At 47.1% G+C, this 27190-nt stretch overlaps 1 protein-coding gene across 2 annotated transcripts in view; it reads right to left on the reverse strand.

Annotated features, from left to right (window-relative positions):
• STK10 (serine/threonine kinase 10) overlaps positions 1-27190 on the reverse strand; it is a 143942-nt gene that overhangs the window by 70309 nt on the left and 46443 nt on the right. Inside the window, exons 1-3 of one of the 2 annotated variants that reach the window (XM_063724393.1) lie at positions 13586-13609; positions 12266-12314; positions 2366-2515 (exon numbers count right to left, since the gene is read on the reverse strand). In XM_063724393.1, coding sequence (XP_063580463.1) covers positions 2366-2515; positions 12266-12311 — 196 coding nt within the window. In that variant the 5' untranslated portion in view covers positions 12312-12314; positions 13586-13609. Of the gene's footprint in view, positions 1-2365; positions 2516-12265; positions 12315-13585; positions 13610-27190 lie in introns of those variants that run through there. The other variant, XM_002816190.6, reaches the window with a different exon arrangement.

The following is a 27190-nucleotide window of genomic DNA, read 5'->3' on the forward strand; positions in this document are numbered from 1 at the left end:
TCTCGCTCTGTCGCCCAGGCTGGAGTGCAGTGGCGCAATCTCGGCTCACTGCAAGCTCCGCTTCCTGGGTTCACGCCATTCTTCTGCCTCAGCTTCCCGAGTAGCTGGGACTACAGGTGCCCGCCACCATGCCTGGCTAATTTTTTTGTATTTTTAGTAGAGATGGGATTTCACCGTGTTAGCCAGGATGGTCTAGATCTCCTGACTTCGTGATCCGCCCGCCTCGGCTTCCCAAAGTGCTGGGATTACAGGCGTGAGCCACCGCACCCAGCCGGTTATTTTTATTTTCTTTCGTTTTTTAGGAACCTAGAGATGCGTGCCCATTCGATAAGGGCTTCGTCTTCCGGTTTGACCCCCCACCTTCGGCCTTCACTGACTCGCCTCCTCGCCAACACACTGCACCGTCTTCCTGACACCCTCCCCGCACTCACGGCCAACCCAGCCCTTTGTTCTTGCTTCCCCATCCCTCAAGCTTCTGCCTCACTTACTTGCCCTCTGCTGGGCCTGTGTGATTCTCATACGCTGGGCAGAGTAGGTGGACAGCAAATTTTTTCTGGCCAGTCCAAATCCTCCCTTCCTCTGAAAAACCATCACCCCACCCACCACACTGCCTCATTGCGGGGGCGAGGGCTTCTTCCGTGTTATCACGTGACCCCACCCTCCGTGCCAGAGACTGAAGACAAGCCGGGCCTGTGGGAGACCCCCTCCTGCCTGGGCCTCACTGATTGGTCCAAGGATTACTATCTGGGCGAAGTGGGGCCAGTCAGAGCCCTCCCCTGGGATTATTGATGCCAAAGCCTCCAATGGTGAGTTCGGGTTCAGGCAGCAGCAGATGATGCTGGGAAAGGTGAAACTAGATGGTATTCTGAGCTTGGTGGAGAGAGTTGGTCTGGGAGCCTAACCTACATGCACAGAAAGCCAAGGGCCAGGGATACGATCCTGGCAGCGTTTATGTTCCAGGTTTCTACTAACTTTAAGGCCCACCCAGCTGTATTTCTTCTCCAATTTGGCTCCATGATGTACACATTTTCCTGTCTGCCTTAACTCTTAGGAAGTGGGTTTTTATCATTTGCCACTAAGAGAGGCGACAAGAGGGTAGTGGTTAAGCACGTAGGCTCTGGAGCCAGCTGCCTTGGTTTGAACCCCAGTTGTTCCTCTTATCAGCAATGTGACCTTGGATAAGTCAGTCTTGCTAGGTCCCAAATCCGTCCTGCAAGATGTTATCAGTGGCTTTTGAGAATGGAATGAGTTAACACATATCAGATGCTGGCTCAGTGCATGGTAGCTCTAGTGAAAGAACCAGGCCCCCAGCCTGCCGGTAGCAGGAAATAGCAATGCTGGGCTGGGTGAAGGCAGGAGTGAGAGATGGGCAGTTGGCTTCCTGACTGGTCCACCTGCCAGGTCTCCAGCACATCGGGCGGGGCGTTGGGGTTGGGAGTTGGGGATGCTGAAGTAACTAACCATAGGCTAAAGTGGTGGTAATGCTGGAAGTGACTGTTTATTGAGCACCAACTATGTGTTTTTTTGTTTGTTTTTGTTTTTGTTTTTCGTGAAACAGAGTCTTACTCTGTTGTCCAGGCCAGAGTGCAGTGGTGCAATCTCGGCTCACTGCAAACTCTGCCTCCTGGGTTCAAGCGATTCTCCTGTCTCAGCCTCCCGAGTAGCTGGGAATAGAGGCATGTACCATCACCCGGCTAGTTTTTGTATTTTTAGTAGAGATTGGGGTTTCGCCATGTTGGCCAGGCTGGTCTTGAACTCCTGACCTCAGGTGATCCACCCACCTCGGCCTCCCAAAGTACTGGGATTACAGGCGTGAGCCACCATGCCAGGCCGAAGATCATTGCTTTAAAAAATGCATTGTAGCCATATCATTTGGCAATGCAGAAGTACACATGAGAAGAGCTCAAAGCGCTTGTCTCTGCAGGTGGATGGCAAAAGGAGACACGTGAGGAGATGACACACATATGTGTTATTTTGGTTAAAAAAATAAAAACATTAAAAATGCAAAGAGGAGACATAACACATACGTGAAGGCATGGCGGCAGGCGCCTGTGATCCCAGCTACTTGGGAGGCTGAAACACAAGAATCACTTGAACCTCGGAGGTGGAGGTTGCAGTGAGCCAAGAACGCACCACTGCACTCCAGCCTGGGTGACACAGCAAGACTGTCTCAAAAAAAATAATAATTTAAAAAAAAGAAAGAATCAAGAGTAGGAAGGGGAGAACTGCTGACATGCCAAGAGGGTGTAGGCGTGAGGAGCCCACACCCCCATGAGGTCCACACTCCCACTGGCCTGCAGAGGCCAGGCCGACACCCCCAGGCAGGCACCCTGTGGCTCCACCTTTCCCACCCTGAGCCCCTTACCCAGCCTGATGTCTCCCTCGAGGGTCATCAGCACGTTGCCAGCTTTCAGATCTCGGTGGATGATCCTCTTGCTGTGCAGGAAGTTGAGGGCTTCTAGCATCTGGCGGCAAACGACCTGTATCTGGGGCTCCGTGAGGCCTCTGTCCAGCTCTGGAAATGGAGGAGAACGGCTGTCAATTCAGTAAGCACTCACCACAGGAAACTGAAATGTCAGGCCCACGCCAGGGAGAAATATAAAAGCCACCAATATTAGGCCAGGCGTGGTGGCTCACGCCTGTAATCCCAGCACTTTGAGAGGCCGAGGCAGGTGGATTACGAGGTCAGGAGTTCAAGGCCAGCCTGGCCAAGATGTTGAAATCCCGCCTCTACTAAAAATACAAAAATTAGCTGGGCATGGTGGCAGGCACCTGTAATCCCAGCTACTCAGGAGGTTGAGGCAGGAGAATTGCTTGAACCTGGGCAGCAGAGGTTGCAGTGAGCTGAGATTGTACCACTGCACTCCAGCCTGTGCGACAGAGTGATACTCCATCTCAAAAAAAAAGCCACCAATATTAAGGAGTGCTCACCGTGTACTGGATTCATTTCTAAGCACGTCATGTGCACGGACCCATTTTGTCTTCATAGCAGTCCTATGAAGCAGGCACAATTATTGTCCCCAGTTTACAGATGAGGAAATTGAGGCTTGGAAAGGTTAAGCCACTCACTCAAGGTCATGCAGGTGGGAAGTCACAGATCTGAGATTCAAACCAGGCTCCGGCTTTAGAGTTCAGGTTTGTAAACATAAGCCCGACTGAGACATAGAGATCTGTTGTGTCTGCAGACACTGAGAGTGCACTTACTACGTGTCTGGCTCTGTGCTTGGAGCAGGAAGGCAGACGGGACATGGAAACGGTAAGTGATACTTGGAACAGAGTGAGATGCAGGCATGTGGGATGTTAGAATGGGCAGGAACCCCTTATAGCTGGAGGAACTGGAAGGCTGCCCAGAGGAAATGACATTTGGGCTATGTCTCAAAGGAAGAGAATAGGTGGGGCGAGGGCACTCTAGGTCAAGGAGCCAGCAGAGGCAATAGCTGACATGAGCTGGTGTCTACAAAATGTCCACTGGGGCCGGACGCAGTGGCTCATGCCTGTAATCCCAGCACTTTGGGAAGCAGAGGTGGGGGGATCACAAGGTCAGGAGTTCAAGACCATCCCGGCCAACATGATGAAACCTCGTCTCTACTAAAAATACAAAAACTAGCTGAGCGTGGTGGTACGCGCATGTGATCACAGCTACTCAGGAGGCTGAGGCAGGAGAATCGCTTGACCCCAGGAGGCAGAGGTTGCAGTGAGCCAAGATCGCGCCACTGCTCTCCAGCCTGGGTGACAGAGCGAGACTCAGTCTCCAAAAAAAAAAAAAGTGTCCACTGGGGAGACCCTCTCTTGGGTGACCCATTTTCTCAGCATGAGGAAGCTTTTTCTCTCTTTCTTCTTTTTTGCCTATTAAACTTTCCACTGGCTGTTGGTGGTGGCACCAGGGGATGCGGATGGGGAAGGGCCAGAGACGCCAGAGGGTTGGTTGCCAAGAGCCTTTTGTTCTTTGTGGGGAGATACAAGCGCCCACATGCACACGCTGCAGACCGCTCAATGTCTGCCTAGAGACGGCCAGGCCCTTCTTCCCTGAGGTTTGCAGGTTGAGTAGGTCTGAGCAGGCAGGGAGCGGGAAGGTGGGGAGCAGGAAGAATATTCCTGGAAAGGGGAACAGACTCGTGTGGTGGGAGGGGGCAGATGAAGGGAAAGTGACTCGAGGTCAGAGGTCAGCAGGCCTTGACTCTGCAGGACCTTTGGGTCACTACATTTTATTTGAAATGCAGTGGGCAGTCCATAAAAAGTTCTGAGTGGGCCAGACACAGTCTGATTTTTGCGTTTAAAAAAATACCCATGGCTGAGAGCAGTGGCTCAATGCCTGTAGTGCCAGCTACTTAGGATGCAAAGGTTGGAGAATCACTTGAGGCCCGGAGTTCAAGGCCAGCCTGGGCAACATAGCGAGACCCAGCTATGCTTGTAACATTTATTATATTATAAACAAAATAGGCCAGGCGCGGTGGCTCACGCCTGTAATCCCAGCACTTTGGGAGGCCAAGGCGGGCGGATCATGAGGTCAGGAGATTGAGACCATCCTGGCTAACAGGGTGAAACCCCATCTCTACTAAAAATACAAAAAATTAGCCGGGCGTGGTGGCGGGCGCCTGTAGTCCCAGCTACTCGGGAGGCTGAGGCAGGAGAATGGCGTGAACCCAGGAGGCAGAGCTTGCAGTGAGCTGAGATCGCACCACTGCACTCCAGCCTGGGGGACAGAGCGAGACTCCATCTCAAAAATAAATAAATAAATAAATAAAAAATAAACAAAATAAAATAAACAAACAAACAATTCCCTCTAGCGCAGCACAGAGCTTCCTGGGCAGCAGGGGCAGGGGCTCAGCTGGAGGTCATCACAGTGGTCCAGATACGCACCAAAGCAGAGAGGATGAAAGCTGCTCAATGGATGGATTAGGGAGGTGGAGCTGGTAGAATGTGGAGGCGGTGGGAGGAAGGGAGTGAGAAGATTCCAGGGTGACAGCCTTGTGCTCCGCATCCCACAGGACTGTCCTGATTGAGTCAATGTTGCTACCCAAGACCCCTGTGACCAGGGGAGCCACCTCCCTAGGCCTGCCAGGTTCCCAAGCTGTCGGCTTCTAAGCCTGGTCACCAAAGGGCACTGCTCCGAGTCCTCCCTCTGCCTACAACAGCACTGCTGTGTCCGGCTTGCCCAGTGGTGCCTGGACAGGAATCCACAAGGCTCAGCTCTCCCAGCCAGGCCCTCAGGGGTGGTATAATAGACATGCCCGCCAGGAATGCAGGTACCAACTGCCCTGCTCTGGGAAGCCAGGCCCCAGACCAGGGCTCCTGGACCAGGGACCCTTCTCTCTGGAGTCCGCAAGCTGCCTGCCCCCTGTCCCTGTGGCCTCATCCTGAACCTCTGTGTCTCCAGCCAGGGGCCAGGATCACAGCCTGCATAGGCTTCAGGACCACACAGACCAAGGCTGTACCCAGGTGCTGCCTCTTACTAGCTGTGTGGTTACTGGCAAGTTGCCCAAGCTCTCTGGCCCTTCATTTCCTGGTCTATGAAATGGGATGATTATAATCGACATAGGCAGGGCTCCAGCCATCAGCCATGTTCAGTTCTCAGTGTGGAAAATAGGCAATAAAGGGGGATTATTGCTATGTTGCTTTTAAGATGAGTCCGGGGCTAGAATATGTGCCGCAATTTTTTTAATGGCAAAAATGTGTCTTGCTCATGTCTAATTTACTGATATAAATGAAATAGGAATGACGAAAATACTAATGATGATGATGAAGATGATTATGATCTAATCACCACCATTTTTGGAGCCCTTATAATAATGTGCCAGGAATAAGGATAAGGACACGGTGCATACTGTCATTTAATCCTCACAGTAACCCAGTCAGGTGGGTAGGATACACTCTTTAATTTTGTTTTTTGTTGTTGTTGTTGTGTTTCTTTCTTTTTTTTTTTGAGATGGAGTCTTGCTCTCTTGCCCAGGCTGAAGTGCAGTGGCATGATCTTGGCTCACTGCAACCTCCACCTCCTGGGTTCAAGCAATTCTCCTGCCTTAGCCTCCCGAATAGCTGGGATGACAGGCACGTGCCACGACGCCCGGCTAATTTTTTTGTACTATTATAGTAGAGACAGGGTTTCACCACGTTGGCCAGGCTGATCTTGAACTCCTGACCTCAGGTGATCCACCTGCCTCGGCCTCCCAAAGTGCCGGGATTACATGCATGAGCCACTGTGCCCAGCCTAATTTTGTTTTGTTTGTTTGTTGTTTGTTTGAGACAGGGTCCCACTCTGTTGCCCAGGCTGGAGTGTAGTGTGTCATGGCCCACTGCAGCCTCGACCTCCTGGGCTCACGCAGTCTTCCCACCTCAGCCTCCTGAGTAGCTGGAACCACAGGTGTGTGCTACCACACTCATCTAGTTCATAAAAAAATTTTTTTGGCCGGGCGCGGTGGCTCACACCTGTAATCCCAGCACTTTGGGAGGCGGAGGTGGGCGGAGCACCTGAGGTTGGGAGTTCAAGACCAGCCTGATCAACATGGAGAAACCCCGTCTCTACTAAAAATACAAAATTAGCCGGGCGTGGTTGCGCATGGTTGCACTCCAGCCTGGGCAACAAGAGCAAAACTCTGTCTCAAAATAAATAAATAAATAAATAATTTTTTGTTTTGTGGAGACAGAGTCTTACCACGTTGTCCAAGCTGGTAGTCTTGGACTCCTAGCCGCAAGCAATCTCCTACCTTGGTTTCCTAAAGTGTTGGGATTACAGGCATGGGCCACTATGCCTAGCTAATATACTTTTTTTTTTTTTTTTGAGACGGAGTCTCTGTCGCCCAGGCTGGAATGCAGTGGCGTGATCTTGGCTCACTGCAACCTCTGCCACCTGGGTTCAAGCGATTCTCCTGCCTCAGCCTCCCGAGTAGCTGGGATTACAGGCACCTGCCACTGTACCCGGCTAATTTTTGTATTTTAATAGAGATGGGCTTTCACCATCTTGGCCCAGCTGGTCTTCAACTCCTGACCTCGTGATCCACCCGCCGCAGCCTTCCTAAGTGCTGGGATTACAGGCGTGACCCACCATGCCCGGCCTGATACACTTTTTAAAGTCAGGATTATTGAGGTATAATTTACATATAGAAAAAATTCACTTTTTTAAGGTATACAGTTTTATAAATTTTGACAAACATATTCAGTCATGGAACCCCCATCACAATTCAGATACAAAATCCATCCACCATCCTCCAAGATTCCCCTGTGACCTTTGCAGTAAACTCTTCCCATTTCCAGTCCCTGTGTAATCACTAATTTGTTTTCTGTGCCTATAGTCTTGCCTTTTTCTAAAGTGTCATATAATTGGAATCATACAATATGCAGCCTTTTGAGTCCAATACATTTTTAGAAATAGTTTTCAATTACACAGCAATGCATGAATAACTTCTCCTTATTAAAAAAACTACAACATTGCAAAGTCCCCTTTGACACCACATCTAATCCTAGCCTCTCATCCTTTCCACGATAAGAGGGTGGAGACCCAAGATGTTTGTTTGTTTGTTTTATTTTGTTTTGTTTTGTTTTGAGATGGAGTCTCGCTCTGTCGCCCAGGCTGGAGTGCAGTGGCACGATCTAGGCTCACTGCAAGCTCCGCCTCCTGGGTTCACGCCATTCTCCTGCCTCAGCCTCCCAAGTAGCTGGGACTTCAGGCGCCCGCCACCATGCTCGGCTAATTTTTTGTATTTTTAGTAGAGATGAGGTTTCACCATGTTAGCCAGGATGGTCTTGATCTCCTGACCTCATGATCCACCCTCCTTGGCCTCCCAAAGTGCTGGGATTACAGGCTTGAGCCACCATGCCCGGCCAAGACCCAAGATGTTTAATAGCCAGCAAGGCATGGCCAACCATATCTATTCCAATCAGAACAGGCCCTGGGTGTTACATAGAATGGCCCCACAGTGACATACCACATGGGTATTCTCTCCATCTCACAAAAGAGCCAGTCCTGTGCCCCAAAGCCTCCAAAAAGAGAAACCTGGAATGGACCTCAGGGAATGGACCCCTGGGCCCCAAGCTCAGGCCAGTAATGCTTCCCAGTCACGTGAGGCAAAGGGGAGATGGATGGAGGGGCAGAAAGCCCCTCTAAGCAGGGCAGGCATCTTCAGGAAAGTCAACCCTAAACAGAGAGCTGCAACGAGGACCTGGCTCTGAACTTGTCAGCTGTTCCCATTTCAGCTTCTCTTCGCACATCATCATTCCCAAAATGTTCCTTTAACTGCTGCCACCAACAGGGGGAAAGCTGCCTAGGGCTGGAGCAGTCAGGACCAAGAGAAGAATTGGGACGGGAGCCAGAGCAGGGTTTGTCTGCTGGCTGAGCTGTAGTCTAGGTCACGCCCCAGCTGTGAATGAGGTCGAGGACACAGTACACTTCAATGCCTTTTCCATCTCTGATACTCCCCTCCAGCTAAGCTCATTCAGTTAAGCTGCATACCAGGGGACACAGAGGGTGCTAGCTGGCTTCCATTTTCCCCTTCTTTTTTTAGTATCAGAACATATGGCTACCCAGCTAGAAAACCACATTCCCCAGCCTCCATTCCAGCTGTGTGTGATATGCTACAGCCAATGAGACATAAATCAAGGTGCCATGTGGAGCTTTTCTGAAGTCTCTTTAAAAGAGTCTTCAGTGTGGGGTAGGGATGGGTCTACCCTCTCATCCACCCTGCTGCTTGGAATTCAGATGTGATGGCTGGAGCTCCCACACCATCTTGTCGTCAAGGGCAGAAAACCAGCATGAGAATGGGGCTAACACAGAGGACAGTGGGGCCAAGAGTTAGATAAAGAAATCAAGTCCATATCATAACTCTTTATTATTTTATTTTTTTCATACAGGGTCTCACTCTGTCACCTGGGCTGGGCATGATCTTAGCTCAATGCAACCTCTGCTTCCTGGGCTCAAGCGATCCTCCAGCCTCAGCCTCCCAAGTAGCTGGGATTACAGGTGCAAACCACTAACGCCCAGCTAACTTTTGTACTTTTTGTAGAGACGGGGTTTTGCCCTGTTGCCCAGGCGAGTCTCAAACTCCTGAGCTCAAAGTGATCCACCTGCCTCAGCCTCCCAAAGTGCTGGGATTACAGGCGTGAGCCACTGCGCTCCATCTCTTATCATAACTCTTTAAAACTCCTGGAACAAGCTGTGCCAGAAGCTAGCTATCCTTGAAGTCTTCAGTTATTTGTGCAAATAAATTCCACCTCCCACATCCCCCACCTTTCCCCCACCTAAAAAAGTTTGAGTATTTTGGCTCCTTATAACCGAAAGTCTCAATTCATACCAGACTACACTTTTATAATATTAGATTCTATCCCCCCAAATGATCATCTTCAAAGGCAGTGCCTGCTGAGAGAAGGCACACCCAAGAGCCACATAACGTGTGCCATGTATCCTCCCCCCTACTGTCATCCACCTGGGAACTCGGTGGGGCAGTAAGTGGCTCTGTAACGAAGGCTTGTGGGTCCTACATTTCTACAGCCCAGGATGGGGATGGACTACTGTAAATTTCACACATTCCTGAGATGGGTTTGGAACATAATCCTAAAAGACACAATCTCAAATACCATAATCACAAATATTGAAATCCCCAAAGATCAAAATCCCTAAAGTCTAAAATGCTAAAAATCTCAATCACAGGATAGTTGTATCCTGTAAGGCCAACTCTTATGAATGGTCTCTGTGCAACTGCCCATAATCTCTCTCTGTAATACACTTGGTCATATGCTAAATTTGAAAAAACTAAATGGTCTTTAGTGTATATATATATGTACATATTTTTTCCCCACTATTTTAAATAGCATTACTTTTTGTAATTCACTATGCTATGTATTTCATCTTCACATCATTTTCAACACTGGAGGTATAAATGGTGTAGAGACTTTGAGAGAGTTCTAATTGCTTTTACGCGTTTGTTGCAAATTTGACTCCCTGAAAGTGTATTATCTCAGCATTGCTGGTGTGTAAGCATTGTGCATGTATGTAAAAATGTTGAAAGTTCCTCAGTAAACATAGGGATGTCCTTTTGGTACATCCACATTTGTGAAAGATAAACTTTCTCCAGATCCTGGCCCTTTCGGCATCTGCATATGCCCTAGTGACCCATTGAGGGTTTTGATCAATCTCGTCAACAGGCTTTGGTTGTTCATTACAGTATTTCAGACAACAGCTATAAAGCTGTGTGTACACAATCACCAATCCTGGTGATATGCACTTATACATCTCCCTTTTTGACCTATCTCTTTATGGGTACAAGTCATCTGCTCATAATTTTTTTTCTTTTTTTTTTTTTTTGAGATGGAGTCTCACTCTGTTGCCCAGGCTGGAGTGCAGTGGCATCACCTTGGCTCACTGCAACCTCTACCTCCTGGGTTCAAGTGATTCTCCTACCTCAGCCTCCCAAGTAGCTGGGATTACAGGCTCCTGCCATCACACCCAGCTAATTTTCATATATTTAGTAGAGATTGGGTTTTGCCATGTTGGCCAGGCTGGTTTCAAACTCGTGGCCTCAGGTGATCAGCCCACCTTGGCCTCCCAAAGTTCTGGGACTACAGGCACGAGCCACCACGCCCAGCCAATCTGCTCATAATTGTTACACCTGTGCAAACATCCTTGTTATAGCTGTTTATGCTTGCAACATATGTATGTTATTATTGCCTATTTGATGGTGTAAAGTGGCCTATGAAGTGCCTTCTTATTTTTATATTTCTCAAGTTCCCCTTTAAAATATAAATAAATACCAAGAATTAAAAAAAAAATTTAGAATTATATTTTTGGGATTTTGATCTTTCAGGATTTTATTTGACAGGATTTGAGACTTTAGGCATTTTGCTCTTTTGGGATTTCAACATTCAGGTTTATGGCATTGAAGACTATGTCAGGACTACGATTGGCTCCCTCCTGAGGTAAAATCAGGGAAAATACCTTGAATGGTGTGACATTATCCTAAGTGCCTCTCCTTTTCTGGGCCATCCCAGAATCCTGGACATGTCACTCAACCTTCCAGGCCTCTACTCGGCCTCTCTGCACTCACTGCCCTGAAGGGTGGCATGAGCCAGGGATGCTGCAGGACGGGTCATGGTCCATGGTTAGGAGCGGGTCACCCAGACCTGGGTTCACAGCTCTCCTGTGTGATCTGGGTAAGTCCCTTAACCTTTCAAGTGTCAGCCCAATAAAAAATAAAAGTGATACTTGCCTGTAATCCCAGCACTTTGGGAGGCTGAGGCAGGTGGATCACCCAAGATCAGGAGTTCGAGACCAGCCTGGCCAACATGGTGAAACCCCATCACTACTAACATACAAAAATTAGCTGGGTGTGGTGGTGGGCACCTGTAGTCCCAGCTACTTGGGAGGCTGGGGCAGAAGAATCACCTGAACCCGGGAGGTGGAGGTTACAGTAAGCTGAGATTGCACCACTGCACTCCAGCCTGGGCAACAGAGTGAGACTCCATCTCAAAAAAATAAATAAATAAAATACTCTTCCTGATTTTATACCTGAGGATTAGAGGAGGACCACATATGGGAACGTGGCTACCACACTCTCTGGCATATAGTGACAATTCACAAAGGAATGGCCACTACTAACATTTCACTGTGATCATCGTCGTCATTATTGCTCAAGCTTGCCCAGGACATTGAGACCTGACACCGTCCCCATGGAGCATTTACTGAATGTGTGGGTATCCCCACTTTTCAAAGACCTTCCTCGGGTATCTCGGTTTCACCTCCTGAGAGTGTGTGGGGTCCCACAAAGAAGGCATAACACCCATCTTAGGTCAAGAGGCCTCGAGAGGGAGAGTGGCCAGTTCAAGGACACACGGCTTCTGGAACAAGGAGTGACGGTCTTCCAGCGAATGTCCTGCATTCTCTTCAAGAACCCAACCCCCCCGTCTCTACTAAAAATACAAAAACAAGCCGTGCGTGGTGGCATGGACCTGTAATCCCAGGCTACTCGGGAAGCTGAGGCAGGAGAGTCATTTGAACCCGGGAGGCGGAGGCTGCAGTGAGTGAGCTGAGATCGCACCACTGCATTCCAGCCTGGGCAACAGAGCAAGACTCTGTCTCAAAAAGAGAAAGAAAGAAAAAAAGAACCCAAACCCTGCTCCCAAAAGCAGACAAAGTAGAGAAGTGCTCAAAGAGGCCATGGGAACTGATGGAATGGGAGAGTGGAGGTCCCAGTCCTAGACAGAGCCGTCCAGCAGTCAGGCTTAGGACTCCAAATGAGTGGTCTGGTCCCGGCAATGCACCGAATCAAGTAAGACTCACCCAGCATGATGGCGTCCACGGCTCCCCCTGGACAGAACTCAATCATGATCTGCAGAAAACACAGGGCAAAGTGACAATGAGTGGGGCTGCCCAGCCGTCAAGACGGGAACCCCACAGGCCCATTGGGCAGGGTCCACCCGTGCCCAATGCCTGGGTGCCCCTGCTCCCCAGCCCTTGCTCCTCCTGCCTTGGGAGCCCGTCCCCCTCCCCCAGTGGGCCTCAAACCTCACTGGAGGCTCTGACACCCAGAGGAGCCGCTTGGGTGCTTCATTTTCTGAAGAAGGAAAACTAAGTTGCTACGAAGACCTGAAGCTTCAGCAAACAGCCTCTTCAGCCAAGCCCACACCCTCCCTCCTCACTCCCGCCTATGCGCCTGGTGCCCACCTGCCGGCTGCCCTGTTTCCGATGCTCCACAGCCAAGAACCTCAGGACCCTTTCCCCCCCGCCAAGCTGGCCAAGTCTTCTCAGAATCCCAGCACCTGTCTCAGGCTCCCTCCGTCTTCCAGAGCCCTGGACCTTGCTGGCTCAGAACATCAGGGCCTCGAAGATCAGCTCAGATGCAGAAACGGAGGCCAAAAAAGGGGATGAACTGACCAAGGCCAGAGAGATTGTTCCTGGACTGGAAGCAGAGCTCCAAACCCTCAGGTCATTCATTCATTCATCATACACCTACTTCACACTGACAGGCTGCAGGCCCCGGGAGAACAACCAGGTCTAGGCCCTCAAGGGGCTCCCAGCCTAGTGGAGGGGCAGAAAGGACAATTACAGTAGAAAGGTTCTTCCTGACCTCGTGATCCACCCGCTGCACTCCAGCCTGGGCAACAGAGCAATAGAGGGAGACTCCGTCTCAAAAAAAAAAGAAAGGCTCTTCCAGCCCTGGTTCACTCCCATTCTCACTCTTTCTGGCCCACTCTGGGCTCTTTGCATAGATGCTTTTTCTTTTCTTGTTTCTTTTCTTTTTTTTTTTTTTTTAGACAGAATCTCGCTCTTGTCGCCCAGGCTAGCGTGCAATGGCGCAATCTTGGCTCCACCTCTGGGGTTCAAGTGATTCTCCTGCCTCAGCCTCCTGAGTAGCTGGGATTAAAGGCAGCTGCTACCATGCCTGGCTAATGTTTGTGTTTTTAGTAGAGATGGGGTTTCACCACGTTGGCCAGGCTGGTCTCGAACATCTGACCTCAGGTGATCCACCCGCCCTGGTCTCCCAAAGTGCTGGGATTACAGGCGTGAGCCACCCTGCCTGACCTCTTTTTTCTTAAAGCAGGGCTACAGGTGGTTGAGGAAGAGGGATGGCGTCACAAACTTCAGGACAGGAAGAATCACCTCTTAGCTTCCAGTTCCTGGCCCCCGCTTGTTGTGAAGTTCCTTCAACGCAGCTCAGCAGAGGCCCTGGAGAGTGGGGCACGCTTTCTCTAAACAGGAAAGAAACCCTCAGCCATGGTCTAGCTGGACCAGAGACAGCTCTCCAGCCAGAGGAGGGTGGAGCAGCCTCAGGAATTTGATGATGGCCTCCAGTTTGTGGCTTACCTTCCAGGGGCCTCCTGGCAATGTAAATATGACCCTGAGGTCATGTGGGTCCTATGAGGATGTGGTGATACATGGCTTTGGAGCCAGTCACAGCTGGGCCCATGGCCCAGGTCCACTGCTCACTAGTGTGTCCTTGGACAGGTCACTTCAATCCTCTGAGACTGTGTCCTCAGCTGTAAAATGGGGCTGCTGATGCCGTTGCTCTGAACTGGGACCCCACCGCTGGCCTACACTAGGGGTATAAGCCAGGCTGGGATGCAAGAAACCACAGCAGATAAAACAGGGGACTTTAACGTGGGCCAGGGATACTGGAGATACTAGGTTCCAGGGGTAGCAACCATTCCAGGCCCTGCCAGGCTTGCCACGTGCTGTGGAGGGCTGCGTGCCATGGCAGAGAGCTGTGGAAGGCAGCACGGCCCACTTCCACACCACTCCCTGCTGAGGAGGAAGGAAGCCTCTGGGTCACTCTGGTCCTGCCTGGTCATCAACAACGGGCCTGACCTGAGCTTCCCCAAGACTTCTCTCTAACACTACAGTGACCTGTCACCCTTGAATAAAAGTCATCAGAAATGGATCCATGCATGCTGATCCCAAACGCCAAGGAAGAGGTACTTCCTCCATCCACTTGTTCATCATTCAATCATCCATTCATTTGTTCCCTCTTACCCAACCACCACCCAACCAGCTTGTTCCCAGCGGCAAGGGAACAGACCGAGGTGACTTAGAAACAGGCAATGACCTTTTGAAGCACAGCATATCGTTCTGCCTTGTAGTAATTTTCAGCTCCACGAAAGAGGAAGAAAAATTCTACTAACTGCTAGAAAAAAACAAGCCACAAGAGGTGATGATGGAAAAGAAGCAAAGCTCAGTGACCACGCAAGGCCACTTACTAGCTGGGCGACCTGTAAGATGGGGATGATATACCTTAACCCTCATGGGAATGATAAGCTCATCCAGGCCTTCACACGTGCCTGGCCCCAGGTTGGGACTCAGTTATGTGAGCTGTCACTATGATTCTTTCCTTGAGTTCATGGGTCTGTTTTTCTCATTTATTTTTGTTTGAGTTTTTTGAGGCTCTGTGAAAGCCATCCTCTCCCCTCTCACCCAGAAATGTTCCTGTGCCATTCTACTGAATCCTTGCACATCCTGAAGTTCCATCACCAAACCCTGGTTGGGAACCCCTGGTTAGCCTCCCTAACGCCTGCTATCTGTATGGCCTTGGACAACCGCCAATCCTCTCTGTAAAATGGGCTAATATTACGTGGCTCTAGGATTTACTGTTAGGAACAGACGAGGTGGTACTTATAAAGACCTAGTCCTAGGCTGGGGGCAGTGGCTCACTCCTGTAATCCCAGCATATTGGGAAGCCGAGGCAGGCAGATCACCTGAGGTCAGGAGTTCGACACCAGCCTGGCCAAAATGGCAAAACCCCGTCTCCACTAAAAATACAAAAAGTAGCCAGGCGTGGTGGCGGGCACCTGTAATCCCAGCTACTCGGGAGACTGAGGCAGGAGAATCACTTGAACCCAGGAGGCGGAGGCTGCAGTGAGCCAAGAGCGTACCACTGCACTCCAGTCTGGGTGACAGAGCAAGACTCTGTCTCAAAGAAAAAAAAAGACCCAGTCCTAATACACCGTGGATATGTAACAAGGTCAGACACTTCCCTCCTTCTCCAACAAGGTGCCAACACAAAGGAAAAGGTTGTAAACTTGGGGTCCAGTCCTGGTGTGCCACTTAACTGACTATGTGACCCTGGATAAGTCAGTCTCCCTGAGCCTCCATTTCCCCATCTGTAAAATGGCTTAATAATCCCTTGCCTCCAACTTCATTGAGAACGTTAAACGAGATTCCTTACATGAAAGAACAGCATGAAAGCCACACAGTTAATATGTGTTTGTTAAATCTCTACCAAATGAATCACCAGAAAGTTTCATGCTTAGATCACGTCACTTAGGATTCCTACAAAAATATGCCTTCCTCTCAGTCTGATTCCTAGGGAAAACAAAACAAAACAAAGAAATGCCTTCCCAGAACTACAATTTCTTTATGTATTTATTTATTTTTGAGAACTATTTGAGAACAATTTATGGACATGTCATCAGCTATTTTTTGAGACGGAGTCTCACTCTTTCGCCCAGGCCGGACTGCAGTGGCGCGATCTCGGCTCACTGCAAGCTCCGCCTCCTGGGTTCATGCCATTCTCCTGCCTCAGCCTCCCGAATGGCTGGGACTACAGGCGCCCGCCACCGCGCCCAGCTAATTTTTTGTATTTTTAGTAGAGATGGGGTTTCACCATGTTAGCCAGGATGGTCTCGATCTCCTGACCTCGTGATCCACCTGCCTTGGCCTCCCAAAGTGCTGGGATTACAGGTGTGAGCCACCACGCCCAGCCTGTCATCAGCTATTCTTAAGAGTCAGTATGAGAAGCGACCAAACCCAGGCAGTTCCTGCATCTTTCAGTGAAACTGTCCCTTACACAACACTCTTACACAAGGTCCCTGTGCCCTCTCCAGAGGTCAGCACTAGGAAAGCTCGTGCATTCTGACAACCTGGCTTGCTTCCTCTTCTGCAGTTCAAGAGCTCCACAACCCCTTGAGCTTCCCTTTTATTTATTTATTTATTTATTTATTTTTTTGCCTTGGCTGCTGGGAAGCTCTGGGTTAAGTTCCTTGGCTTTGGTTTGACTCCCAGGCCTTACTTGCTTTTTTTAGTATCTGGGTCTTAACATTTTTACCTTCAGCTTATCAGTGGCAGGAGGGCTACAGGGGACTGGTATTATAAACTTGTCAGGGTTTTTTGCAGAAATACATGGGGTTTAATTAATAAAACAATAGTCTCAACAGTAACAGATAAAATAATAGTTGAATGTATCTCCCAAAAGGCATGTGTTGGAAACTTAATCCCCAATGTAACAGTGTTGGGAGGTGGGGCCAACAGTAATGGGAGGTGTTTAGACCATGAGGGCTCCATCCTTATGATGAATTAGTGCTGATTATAAAAGGGCTAGAGGCTGTGAGTTCAGTTGCTGGCTCTCTCCTGCATGCCCTCTTGCCCTTTCCACCTTCCGCAACGGCCAAGAAGGCCCTCGCCAGATGCAGGGCCCTCAACCTTGGACTTCCCGGCCTCCAGAGCCATGAGCTAGATAAATTTCTATTGTTTACAAATTACCCAGTCTCAGGTATTCTGTTATAGCAGTATAAAATGCACTAGGACAATGGTAATAAATGTGAATAAAATAATAATCTCAATGCTTTAGGAAATTACTAAATATGCATGCTTAGAAAAAAGACTGGAAGCACAAAACCCATAGGAGGATTACAGGTAGTTTGTATTTTTATGTATTATATTCAATAAATATGTATTATCAAATTGTATATTAGAAATAAACATGATTTTTAAATTTTTAATTTTTTTAATTTTTTTAATTCAACCCAGAGGCTTTAGTTTTTTTTTTAATGGAAAGAACTGGCCTAGAATAACCTATTGCTACAGATACAGCTATTCTTCTGATTGGGATGGGGAATCCGTGCCCACCCATGATGAAGGTCCCAGTGGTCCAGTCCCCTGCTTCCTGGATAAAGGCAGGCTCCTCAGGATCGAAAACTAAAGGCCTCTAAGCCCTCATCAAGTCCAAAGTGAAACTGCTCCAGTGCTAAAAGGACGGATTCCCTGAACCTGTCAAGGGCATAAGTAGCCTATATTTGCAGGTGGCTCACGGTTTTCCCAGGACTTGAAGAATTGAGATTTGTGGTCAGTTTAATGCATTGATAATTATCAACTGAGTGTCTACCAGGGGCCCTACTTTGCTAGGCAACAGTAGGGGCCACAAAAGTAGTATGTGATCAACAAACACTATCTGAGCTCCTAGTGCGTGCCAAGCCTGGGGACTGAAGACCCAGGGAGAATCAAACAGGTCCCTGCCCCAAGATCACCAGCTGAGGGAGATGTAGAGATGAGTGGTGCAGGCACATGGTGACTGTGTAACCCAGAAGCCTGTGGACACAGTCATTAACCTGCCTTAGAGCTATCCCAGAGGAAGCAGATATCCAGGCTGAGTTTTGAAGGGTGAATTTACCACATGGGGAAGGGTAAAGGCATTCCTGGCAGAACACAGAAGCAGAGGTGGGGCAGCAGGGAAAAGCGTGGAAGCGGGCAATGGTGGAACATTCCATGGGGTCCCAAAGATGGGAATCCAGCAGGCTAGAGGTCAATTAGAACTAGAACTTGAACATCTCAAAGTATGAACCTAATCTGGAGAGCTGTGTGTGTGTGTGTGTGTGTGTGTCTGGGGAGATACACCAAACGGTTTAAGCAAGGGGTGTTGTAGACAGGCTTTTGCTTTGGAAAGATCCCTCTAGATGCATTATTAAAGAAGGAAAAAACAGTGGGTTTGGGACAAACAGCGAAGAGGCCATTTCATAAGTCCTGGTGTCCTGGGCACCATGGCTACCTCCCCCTCCACATACAGCAGTTCTTCCTTCCCCTTTGTGAAATAGCCATGAGAACTGGGTAGGACTTACCCATCCCCTGCAAGGGAGGGGTAGAAGCAGGGTGCTAAGCCAATCAGGAAAATTTTCTGCCTCTTGCCCTGACTCAGGGCTGGTGTCATCAGAGCTAAGCTGGTGAGTTGTGCTTGATGGTGTGGAATGCCATGTCATCTCACTCTGGAGCTAATTAGGAAGCACACAGCTCTGATGGTTGCAGGAAACCATGTTGCAACTACGAGAGAAGTGGGTGTGAAGAGAAAGCTAATACACAGAGGAAGACAGAATCACAGGAAAACGGAGAACAAGCCTGCTCCCTGCTGACTTTTTAGGCAGAATATGCAAACGAATTAATTTCTGCAGCTGTTTAGTAGGTTAGTTTAAGGTTTGCTGTCACTTGTTACCAAAAGTACCTGATCCCACACTTGGCAGGAGATGATGAGTAATCACATTCTCCAGGTGGCAGGCTCCAGGTTGTACCAGCTGAAAATGCTACACCAATGGCTCTCCAACTTGAACGTTCAGCAGAGTGCTTGTTAAAACAGAACACTGGGTCCCACTCCAGAGCTTCTGATTCAGTGGGTCTGAAGCAAGGTCCAAGAATCTGGTTTCCAACAAGTGCTCAGAGGCTGCTGCTGTTGCTGGACCCCTGGTCACACTTTGAGAACTACTGCTCAATGGGAATTTATAAGAGCAAGAGGCCTGGACCCTGGGACCACATCTCTCCTCCCCTTAACAAAAGGCACTGTAAGATGTTGATAGAGAAACTTGGGGGCAAATTGGCAGAAGTACTGCCTCTTTTATGCTCCTTGTTATCCTAAATTTCATCACCAGTGTTCCTTTTTCTCTTGCCTCAAACCAAAGAGTGAGGGGCTTTGGTAGGATGTATGATCATCCTCATCAGCCTTTACCAAGAGATGGTTTGAGAAGCCCTGAGTATTCACACAGAAGCTTTGGGGATCTTCATTATTAAAGACAGTACTGCAGTCTGTTTCAATGAGTGTTTTTTAAAAAAATATTTCCATATCCTCCCATCTTTAAATAAAAATTTTGAGAACCTCTAAATATGTGTCAAAGGGTATATGGGGGTTAGTAAAAGACCAGATGGATAAAAATGACACCAAAAGCACAAGCAACCAAAGAAAAAATAGATACACTGGACTTCATAAACATGAAACATATTTGTGCATCAAAGGACAGTATCAAGAAAGTAAAGGCTAGGTGCAATGGCTCATGCCTGTAATCTCAGCATTCTGGGAGGCTGAGGTGGGAGGATCACTTGAGTCCAGGAGTTTGAGACCAGCCTGGGCAACATAGGGAGACCTCATCTTTACAAAAAAAAAAGGAAAAAAATTTTAATTAGTGGGGCATGGTGGCACACACCTGTGGTCCCAGATACTTGGGGGGCTGAGGTGGAAGGATCATTTGAGCTTGGGAGGTCGAGAATGCAGTGTGCAATGATTGTGACACTGCACGCCAGCCTGGGAGAAAGAACAAGACTCTATCTCAAATAAAAAGAAAAAGAAAAAGTAACCCACAAATGGAAAATATTTGCAAATCATATATCTGATAAAGGACTAGTATCCAGAATACATAAAGAACTCATAGCACTCAACAATAAAAGAGCAAATAACCCAATCTGAAAATAGGCAAAAGATTTGAATAGATGTTTTTCCAAAGAAGATGTACAAATGGCCACTAGGCATATGAAAAGATGCTCAACATTACTAGTCATTAAGGAAACACTAATCAAAACCAAAATGAGATACCACTTCACACATGCTAGAATGCTCAGAATTAGAAACATGAACAAGGCCGGGCACAGTGGCTCACGTCTGTAATCCCAGCACTTTGGGAGGCTGAGGTGGGTGGATCACCTGAGATCAGGAGTTCAAGACAGCCTGGCCAACATAGTGAAACCCTGTCTCTAATAAAAATACAAAAATTAGCCAGGTGTGGTGGCGCACGCCTGTAGTCCCAGTTACTTAGGAGGCTGAGACAAAAGAATCATTTGAACCCGGGAAGCGGAGGTTGCAGTGAGCCAAGATCACGTCACTGCACTCCAGCCTGGGAGACAGAGTGAGACTCCATCTCAAAAAACAAAAGATAAACAACAGTAAGTGTTGGCAGGAATATGGAGAAATTAGAACCTTCATACACTGATGGTGGTAATGTAAAATGTGCAGTCCAGGCACTTTGGGAAGGAGTCCGGCAGTTCCTCAATATGTTAAACGTAGCATTACCATTGATCCAAATGGCAATTCCCTCCTACATATAGATCCAAAAGAATTTTTAAAATATGTTCATTAGATAAACAGACTAAAATAAAAACTCAAATTATGGCCAGGCACAGTGGCTCACGCCTGTAATCCCAGTGCTTTGGGAGGCCGAGGAGAGTGGATCACCTGAGGTCAGGCATTCAAGACCAGCCTGGCCAACACAGAGAAACCCTGTCTCTACTAAAAATACAAAAATTTGCCAGTATTGGTGGCGCATGCCTGTAATCCCAGCTACTTGGGTGGCTGAGGTATGAGAATCGCTTGAACCCAGGAGGCGGAGGTTGCAGTGAGCCGAGATCACACCACTGCACTCCAGCCTAGGCAACAGAGTGAGACTCTGTCTCAAAATAAATAAATAAATAAACAAAAGAAAGAAAAAGAAAAGAAAAAAAGAAAAAAAAACCTCAAATTACTACAATCAGAAATGAAAGGGGACACATTACTACTGATTTGACAGAAAGGACTATCAGAGAGTACTATGAACAACCGTATGACAACAAACTGGATAAACTAGATGAAACAGAAAAATTCCTAGCAACACAGCCTGGCAAGCCTGAATCATGAAGAAATAGAAGACCTGAATAGATGTAACTTCTAAGGAGACTGAACAGTAATTTAAAACCTCCAAACAGGCTGGGCGCGGTGGCTCATCCCTGTCATCCCAGCACTTTGGAAGGCTGAGGCGGTGGATCACGTGAGGTCAGGAGTTCGAGACCAGCCCGGCCAACATGGTGAAACCCCATCTCTATTAAAAATACAAAAACTTAGCTGGGCATGGTGGCAGGCACCTGTACTCCCAGCTAGTCGGGAGGCTGAGGCAGGAGAATGGCATGAACCCAGGAGGCGGAGCTTGCAGCAAGCCGAGATCACGCCACTGCACTCCAGCCTGGGTGACAAAGTGAGACTCTGTCTCAAAAATAAATAAATAAATAAATAAAGTAAAGAAGTGAAATAGCTATTCCATATGCAGAGCATGGCATTCCAAAAAATAACAGGAGGAATGTGCCCACCTAGGTACAATGCTTGCCTATATATAACAAAAATCATGAAGGGGAGATGTGCTCTACTACAAGGGTTTGTGATAAAGGATTGCTAATCTTTGTGTAACTACTGTCTTTCACAAGAGCCTTTATTATTATCTTTTTTTATTATTATTATACTTTAAGTTCTGGGATACACGTGCAGAACATGTAGGTTTGTTACATAGGTATACACGTGCCATGATGGTTTGCTGCACCCATCAACCTATCATCTACATTAGATATTTCTCCTAATGCTATCCCTCCCCTAGCCCGCAACAGGCCCCGGTGTGTGATGTTCCCCTCCCAGTGTCCATGTGTTCTCACTGTTCATATATTATTATCTTTAAAGTGAGGCTTATTTTAAAACTAGGAATGTTTTTGTTCTTAAGATATCAGGACATCAGGACACTTCCTGGGTCTGTTATATCCTGGGTCTGTTTCTGTTCCCTTAACTATAATCGTCTTAGGGCTAAGAATACCTAACCTCCTGAGAATGTGGCCCAGCAGGTCTTAGCCTCATTTTACCCAGCCCCTATTCAAGACGAAGTCACTCTGGTTTGAATGCCTCTGACATACTGATGCAAAGATACTCAACAAAATACTTGCAAATCATATTCAAATATTAAAAGAGAGATTACACCATGACCAAGTGGGATTTATTCCTGGAATGTAAGGATGGTTCAACATACAAAAATCTATCAATGTAATATACCACATTAACACGATGAAAGGAGATAAAAAACCACATGATCATCTCAATTAAAGCAGAAAAAGCATTTGGCACAGTTAAACACCACTTCATGAGAAATACTCAACAAACAAAACAGAAGAAAACAACCTCAACATATATAAAGGTCATATATTAAAAGGCCATATATTGGGCCAGGCACAGTGGCTCACGTCTGTAATCTCAGCACTTTGGGAGGCTGAGGTGGGCAGATCACAAGGTCAGCAGATCGAGACCATCCTGGCTAACACGGTGAAACCCCATCTCTACTAAAAATACAAAAAAAAAAAAAAAAAAAATTAGCCAGGCGTGGTGGCAGGCACCTGTAGTCCTAGCTACTCGAGAGGCTGAGGCAGGAGAATGGCATGAACCTGGAGGCGGAGCTTGCAGTGAGCCGAGATCGTGCCACTGCACTCCAGCCTGGGTGACACAGCAAGACTCTGTCTCAAAAAAAAAAAAAAGCCATATATTAAAGGCCATATATTAAAAATGCACAGTTAACATCATACTTAATGATGAAAGACTGAAAGCTTTTCCTCCAAGATCACGAACAAGGCAAAAATGCCCATGCTCACCACGCCTATACAACATAGCACTGGGAGTCCTAACCAGTGCACTTAGGCAACAAAATGGAATAAAAGACATCTAAATTGGAAAGCAGAAATAAAATTATTATTATTATTTTTTTATTGAGATGGAGTCTCACTCTGTCACCCAGGCTGGATGCAGTGGCACAATCTTGGCTCACTGCAACTTCCGCCTCCCGGGTTCAAGCAATTCTTCTGCTTCAGCCTCCCAAGTAGCTGGAATTACAGGCATGTGCCACCACGCCTGGCTAATTTTTTTGTATTTTTAGTAGAGAGGCGATTTCACCATATTGGCCAGGCTGGTCTCGAATTCCTGACTTTGTGATCCGCTCACCTTGGCCTCCCAAAGTGCTGGGATTACAGGCGTGAGCCACCGTGCCCAGCCAATAAAATTATTTCTGTTGGTATACAACATAATCTTATATGTAGAAAATGCTAAAGATTATGCAAGAAAGTTAGAATTAATAAACACACTTAGTTGCAGGTATAAGATAAGCACACAAAAATCAACTGTGTTTCTACATACTAACAATGAATAAACAAAAAATTCAATTTACAACAGCATCAAAAAAATGAATATACTTAGGAATGTTTATATAGTATTCCTAGAAACTTAAGAAGAAATAAACTTTAAAAAGGAGGCAAAAGTCCTGTGCACTGAAAATTATAAATTGTTGCAAAAAAAAATTAAAGATTGGCCGGGCACAGTGGCTCACACCTGTAATCCCAGCACTTTGGGAGGCCGAGGCGGGCGGATCACGAGGTCAGGAGATCGAGACCATCCTGGTTAACACAGTGAAACCCTGTCTTTACTAAAAAAATACAAAAAATCAGCCGGACGTGGTGGCGGGTGCCTGTAGTCCCAGCTACATGGGAGGCTGAGGCAGGAGAATGGCGTGAACCCAGGAGGCAGAGCTTGCAGTGAGCTGAGATCACGCCACCGCACTCCAGCCTGGGCAACACAGCGAGACTCCGTCTCAAAATAAAATAAAAAATAAAAATTAAAGATGACACATATAAATGGAAGACATCCCAGGTTTATGGATTGGAAGACTTAATATTGTTAAGGTGTCAATACTACCCAACATGATCTACAGATTCAGTGTAATCCCTGTCAAATCCTGATGGCATCTTTTACAGAAATAGAAAAATCTATCCTAAAATATTATGGACTCTCAAGGGACCCTAAATAGCCAAAACAATTTTGAAAAAGAAAAACAAAGGTGAAGGTCGCACACTTCCAGATTTCAAAATGTACTACAATGCTACAGTAACCAATACAGTGTGGTACTGGCATAAAGACAGACATATGGATCAAGAGAACAGAATAGAGAGTCCAGAAATAAGGCTGGGCATGATGGCTCACACTTGTAATCTCAGCACCTTGGGAGGTGAGAGGACTGCTTGAGCCCAGGAATTCAAGACCAGCCTGGGCAATATAGTGAGACCCCATCTCTGGAAAAAAAAAAAAAAAACAGAGAGAGGGAGTCCAGAAATAAACCTTGACATATATAGTCAAGATTGACTTGCCTTGACTATGTATGTCAAGTCAATTATATGGCAAGGATGCCAACAAGACCAATCAGTAAGGAAGGAACAGTCTTTTTGATAAATGGAGCTGGGAAAACTAGATATACATGAAAGAGAGAGAAGCTGGAGCCCTACCTTATACCATATACAAAAATCAACTCAAAATGAATTAAAAAGTGAAGTGTTAAACTTAAAAACTTAAACTTAAGTTAAACTTAAAAAAGGAGGCAAAAGACCTGTGCACTGAAAACTACAAATTGTTGCCAAAAGAAATTAAAGATGACACATATAAATGTGTCATAAAACTCCTAGAAGAAATCATAGGGGAAAGGCTTCCTAACATCGATCTTGGCAATGATTTCAGGGACATTACACCAAAAGCACAGGCCAAAAAAAAAAAAAAAAAAAAAACCCAAAAATAAACAAGTGGGATACATCAAACTCAAAAGTTCTGCACAGCAAAGGAGACAATCAGTAGAATGAAAAGGCAGCCTACAAAATGGGGAGAAATATTTGCAAACCATACATTTAACATGGGATTAATCTCCAAAATATATAAGGAACTCCTACAACTCGATTGCAAAAAAACCCTAATATCCCAATTAAAAAAATGAATGAAGGACTTGAATGGACACTTCTTCAAAGACAACATATAAATGTCCAACAGGTAAATAAAAAGATGCTCAACATCACTAATCATCACGGAAAGGTAAATCAAAACCACAGTGAGATATGTATCATCTTACACCTGTAAAAATGGCTATCATCAAGAAGACAAAAGATGACACGTGTTGATGAGGATGTGGAGAAAAGGGAGCACTTGCACACTGTTGGTGGGTATACAAAACAGTGCAGCTGCTATAGAAAACAGTATGGAAGTTCCTCAAAAATTAAAAACAGAACTACCTGGCCAGGTGTGGTGGTGCATGCCTGTAATCCCGTCACTTTGGGAGGCCAAGGCAGGTGGATCACCTGGGGTTAGGAGTTCCAGACCAGCCTGGCCAACATGGCAAAACCTTGTCTGTACTAAAAATACAAAAATTAGCCTGGCATGGTGGCACATGCCTGTAATCCCAGCTACTCAGGAAGCTGAGGCAGGAGAATCGCTTGAATCCGGGAGGCGGAGGTTGCAGTGAGCCAAGATTGTGCCACTGCACTCCAGCCTGGGCAACTGAGCAAGACTCTGTCTCAAAAATAAAAAAATAAATAAATAATAAAAATAAAAATAGAACTACTATATGATCCAGCAATCCCACTTCTGGGTATTTATCCCAAAGCATTAAAAGCAGGATCCCGAAGAGATACCTGTACCCCCATGTTCATCGCGGCACTATTCATAAAAGCCAAGATGTAGAAACAACCTAAATGTCCACCGACAGATGAATGGATAAAGAAAATGTGGTATGTACACATAATGGATCCCTATTCTGCCTTAAGAAGGAAATTCCGCAAAGTGAGACAATATGGATGAACCCTGAGGACATCATGCTACATGGAATAAGCCAGTCACGGAAAGACAAGTACTGCAGATTCCACTTAAATGAGGAATCTGGTAAAACAGTCAAACTCCTAGAATCAAGAGTGGAATGGTGGCTGCCAGGGGCTGATGGTGGAGGAAATGGGGAGTTACTCATTACTGGGCATAAAGTTTCAGTTAAGCCAGATGAATAAGCTCCGGAGATCTGTTGGACAACGCTATACCTCTGGTCTGTAACAATGTGCTGTACATGTTAAAATGTGATTAAAGAGTAGTCTCACATTAAGTGTTCTTATCACAAGAAAATACAATTTAGGGCCAGGAGCAGTGGCTCATGCCTGTAATCCCAGCACTTTGGGAGGCCGAGGCGGGAAGATTGCTTAAGCTCAGGAGTTCGAGACCAGCCTGGGCAACAAAGTGAGACCCTGTATCTACAAAAAATACAAAAAAAAATTAGCCAGGCATAGTGGTGTGTGCCTATGGTCCCAGCTACTCAGGAGGCTGAGGTGGGAGGATGGCTTGCGCCCAGGAATCAGAGGTTGCAGTGAGCCGATTGTGCCACTACATACACTCCAGCCTATGTGTCAGAGCCAGACCCTGTCTCAAAAAAAAAAAAAAAAAAAAAATTTAAAAGAGAGAAAAATAAGGTGGTCCTGCATGGGCTTAGATACAGGTAATACACTCTGGTAAGGGAGGTGCCTGCTCTATCTGGGCCCTCTTGTCAGAGGTATGGTCTCTGCATCCAGGAACTCCTTGTTTCCCTGGCGACCTCAGCCTATATGCGCTCTCAGAGGGTGTCTGATGGGGGATGTCACAGCAGCCTGTAATCGCTGCTTTCTTCTCTGGCTGAGGGCCAAAGGAAACTGGACACCTGTGTTCCATGACCCCCATCAGTTTAGATTGAGCAGCTGTCGTGGTGCCGTGTAAGGGTTGGGGCCTTGCTACGTGATCCTGGCAGGCCGCAACACCTCTAAGGTAACTCGTCCATTCATTCATAAATTTATCAGGCACCTGCCCTGTACCAGGCATTGTTTTAGCCACTGGGAATACAGCAGTGAAAAAACAGTTTCCATCTCCTGGGAGTTCACATTCAGGAGGCCAATCTATGGTTCTGGGTGGTTATCTCCACCTGCCAGGCGGGGATAAATGAGACAGCACACGTCACGCACCCAGCATTAGACCTGCACACCTCAATTTAAGTAATTATTTGCCTTCTTGGCCCAGTGTCCACTTAGAGTTGCTGTGGGACTGATTACTACACAAACGTCTTTAGAGCTGTGCAAATTAGGAATCAG

Source organism: Pongo abelii, chromosome 4 (genome assembly GCF_028885655.2).
Source record: "Pongo abelii isolate AG06213 chromosome 4, NHGRI_mPonAbe1-v2.0_pri, whole genome shotgun sequence".
Taxonomy (NCBI): domain Eukaryota; kingdom Metazoa; phylum Chordata; class Mammalia; order Primates; family Hominidae; genus Pongo; species Pongo abelii.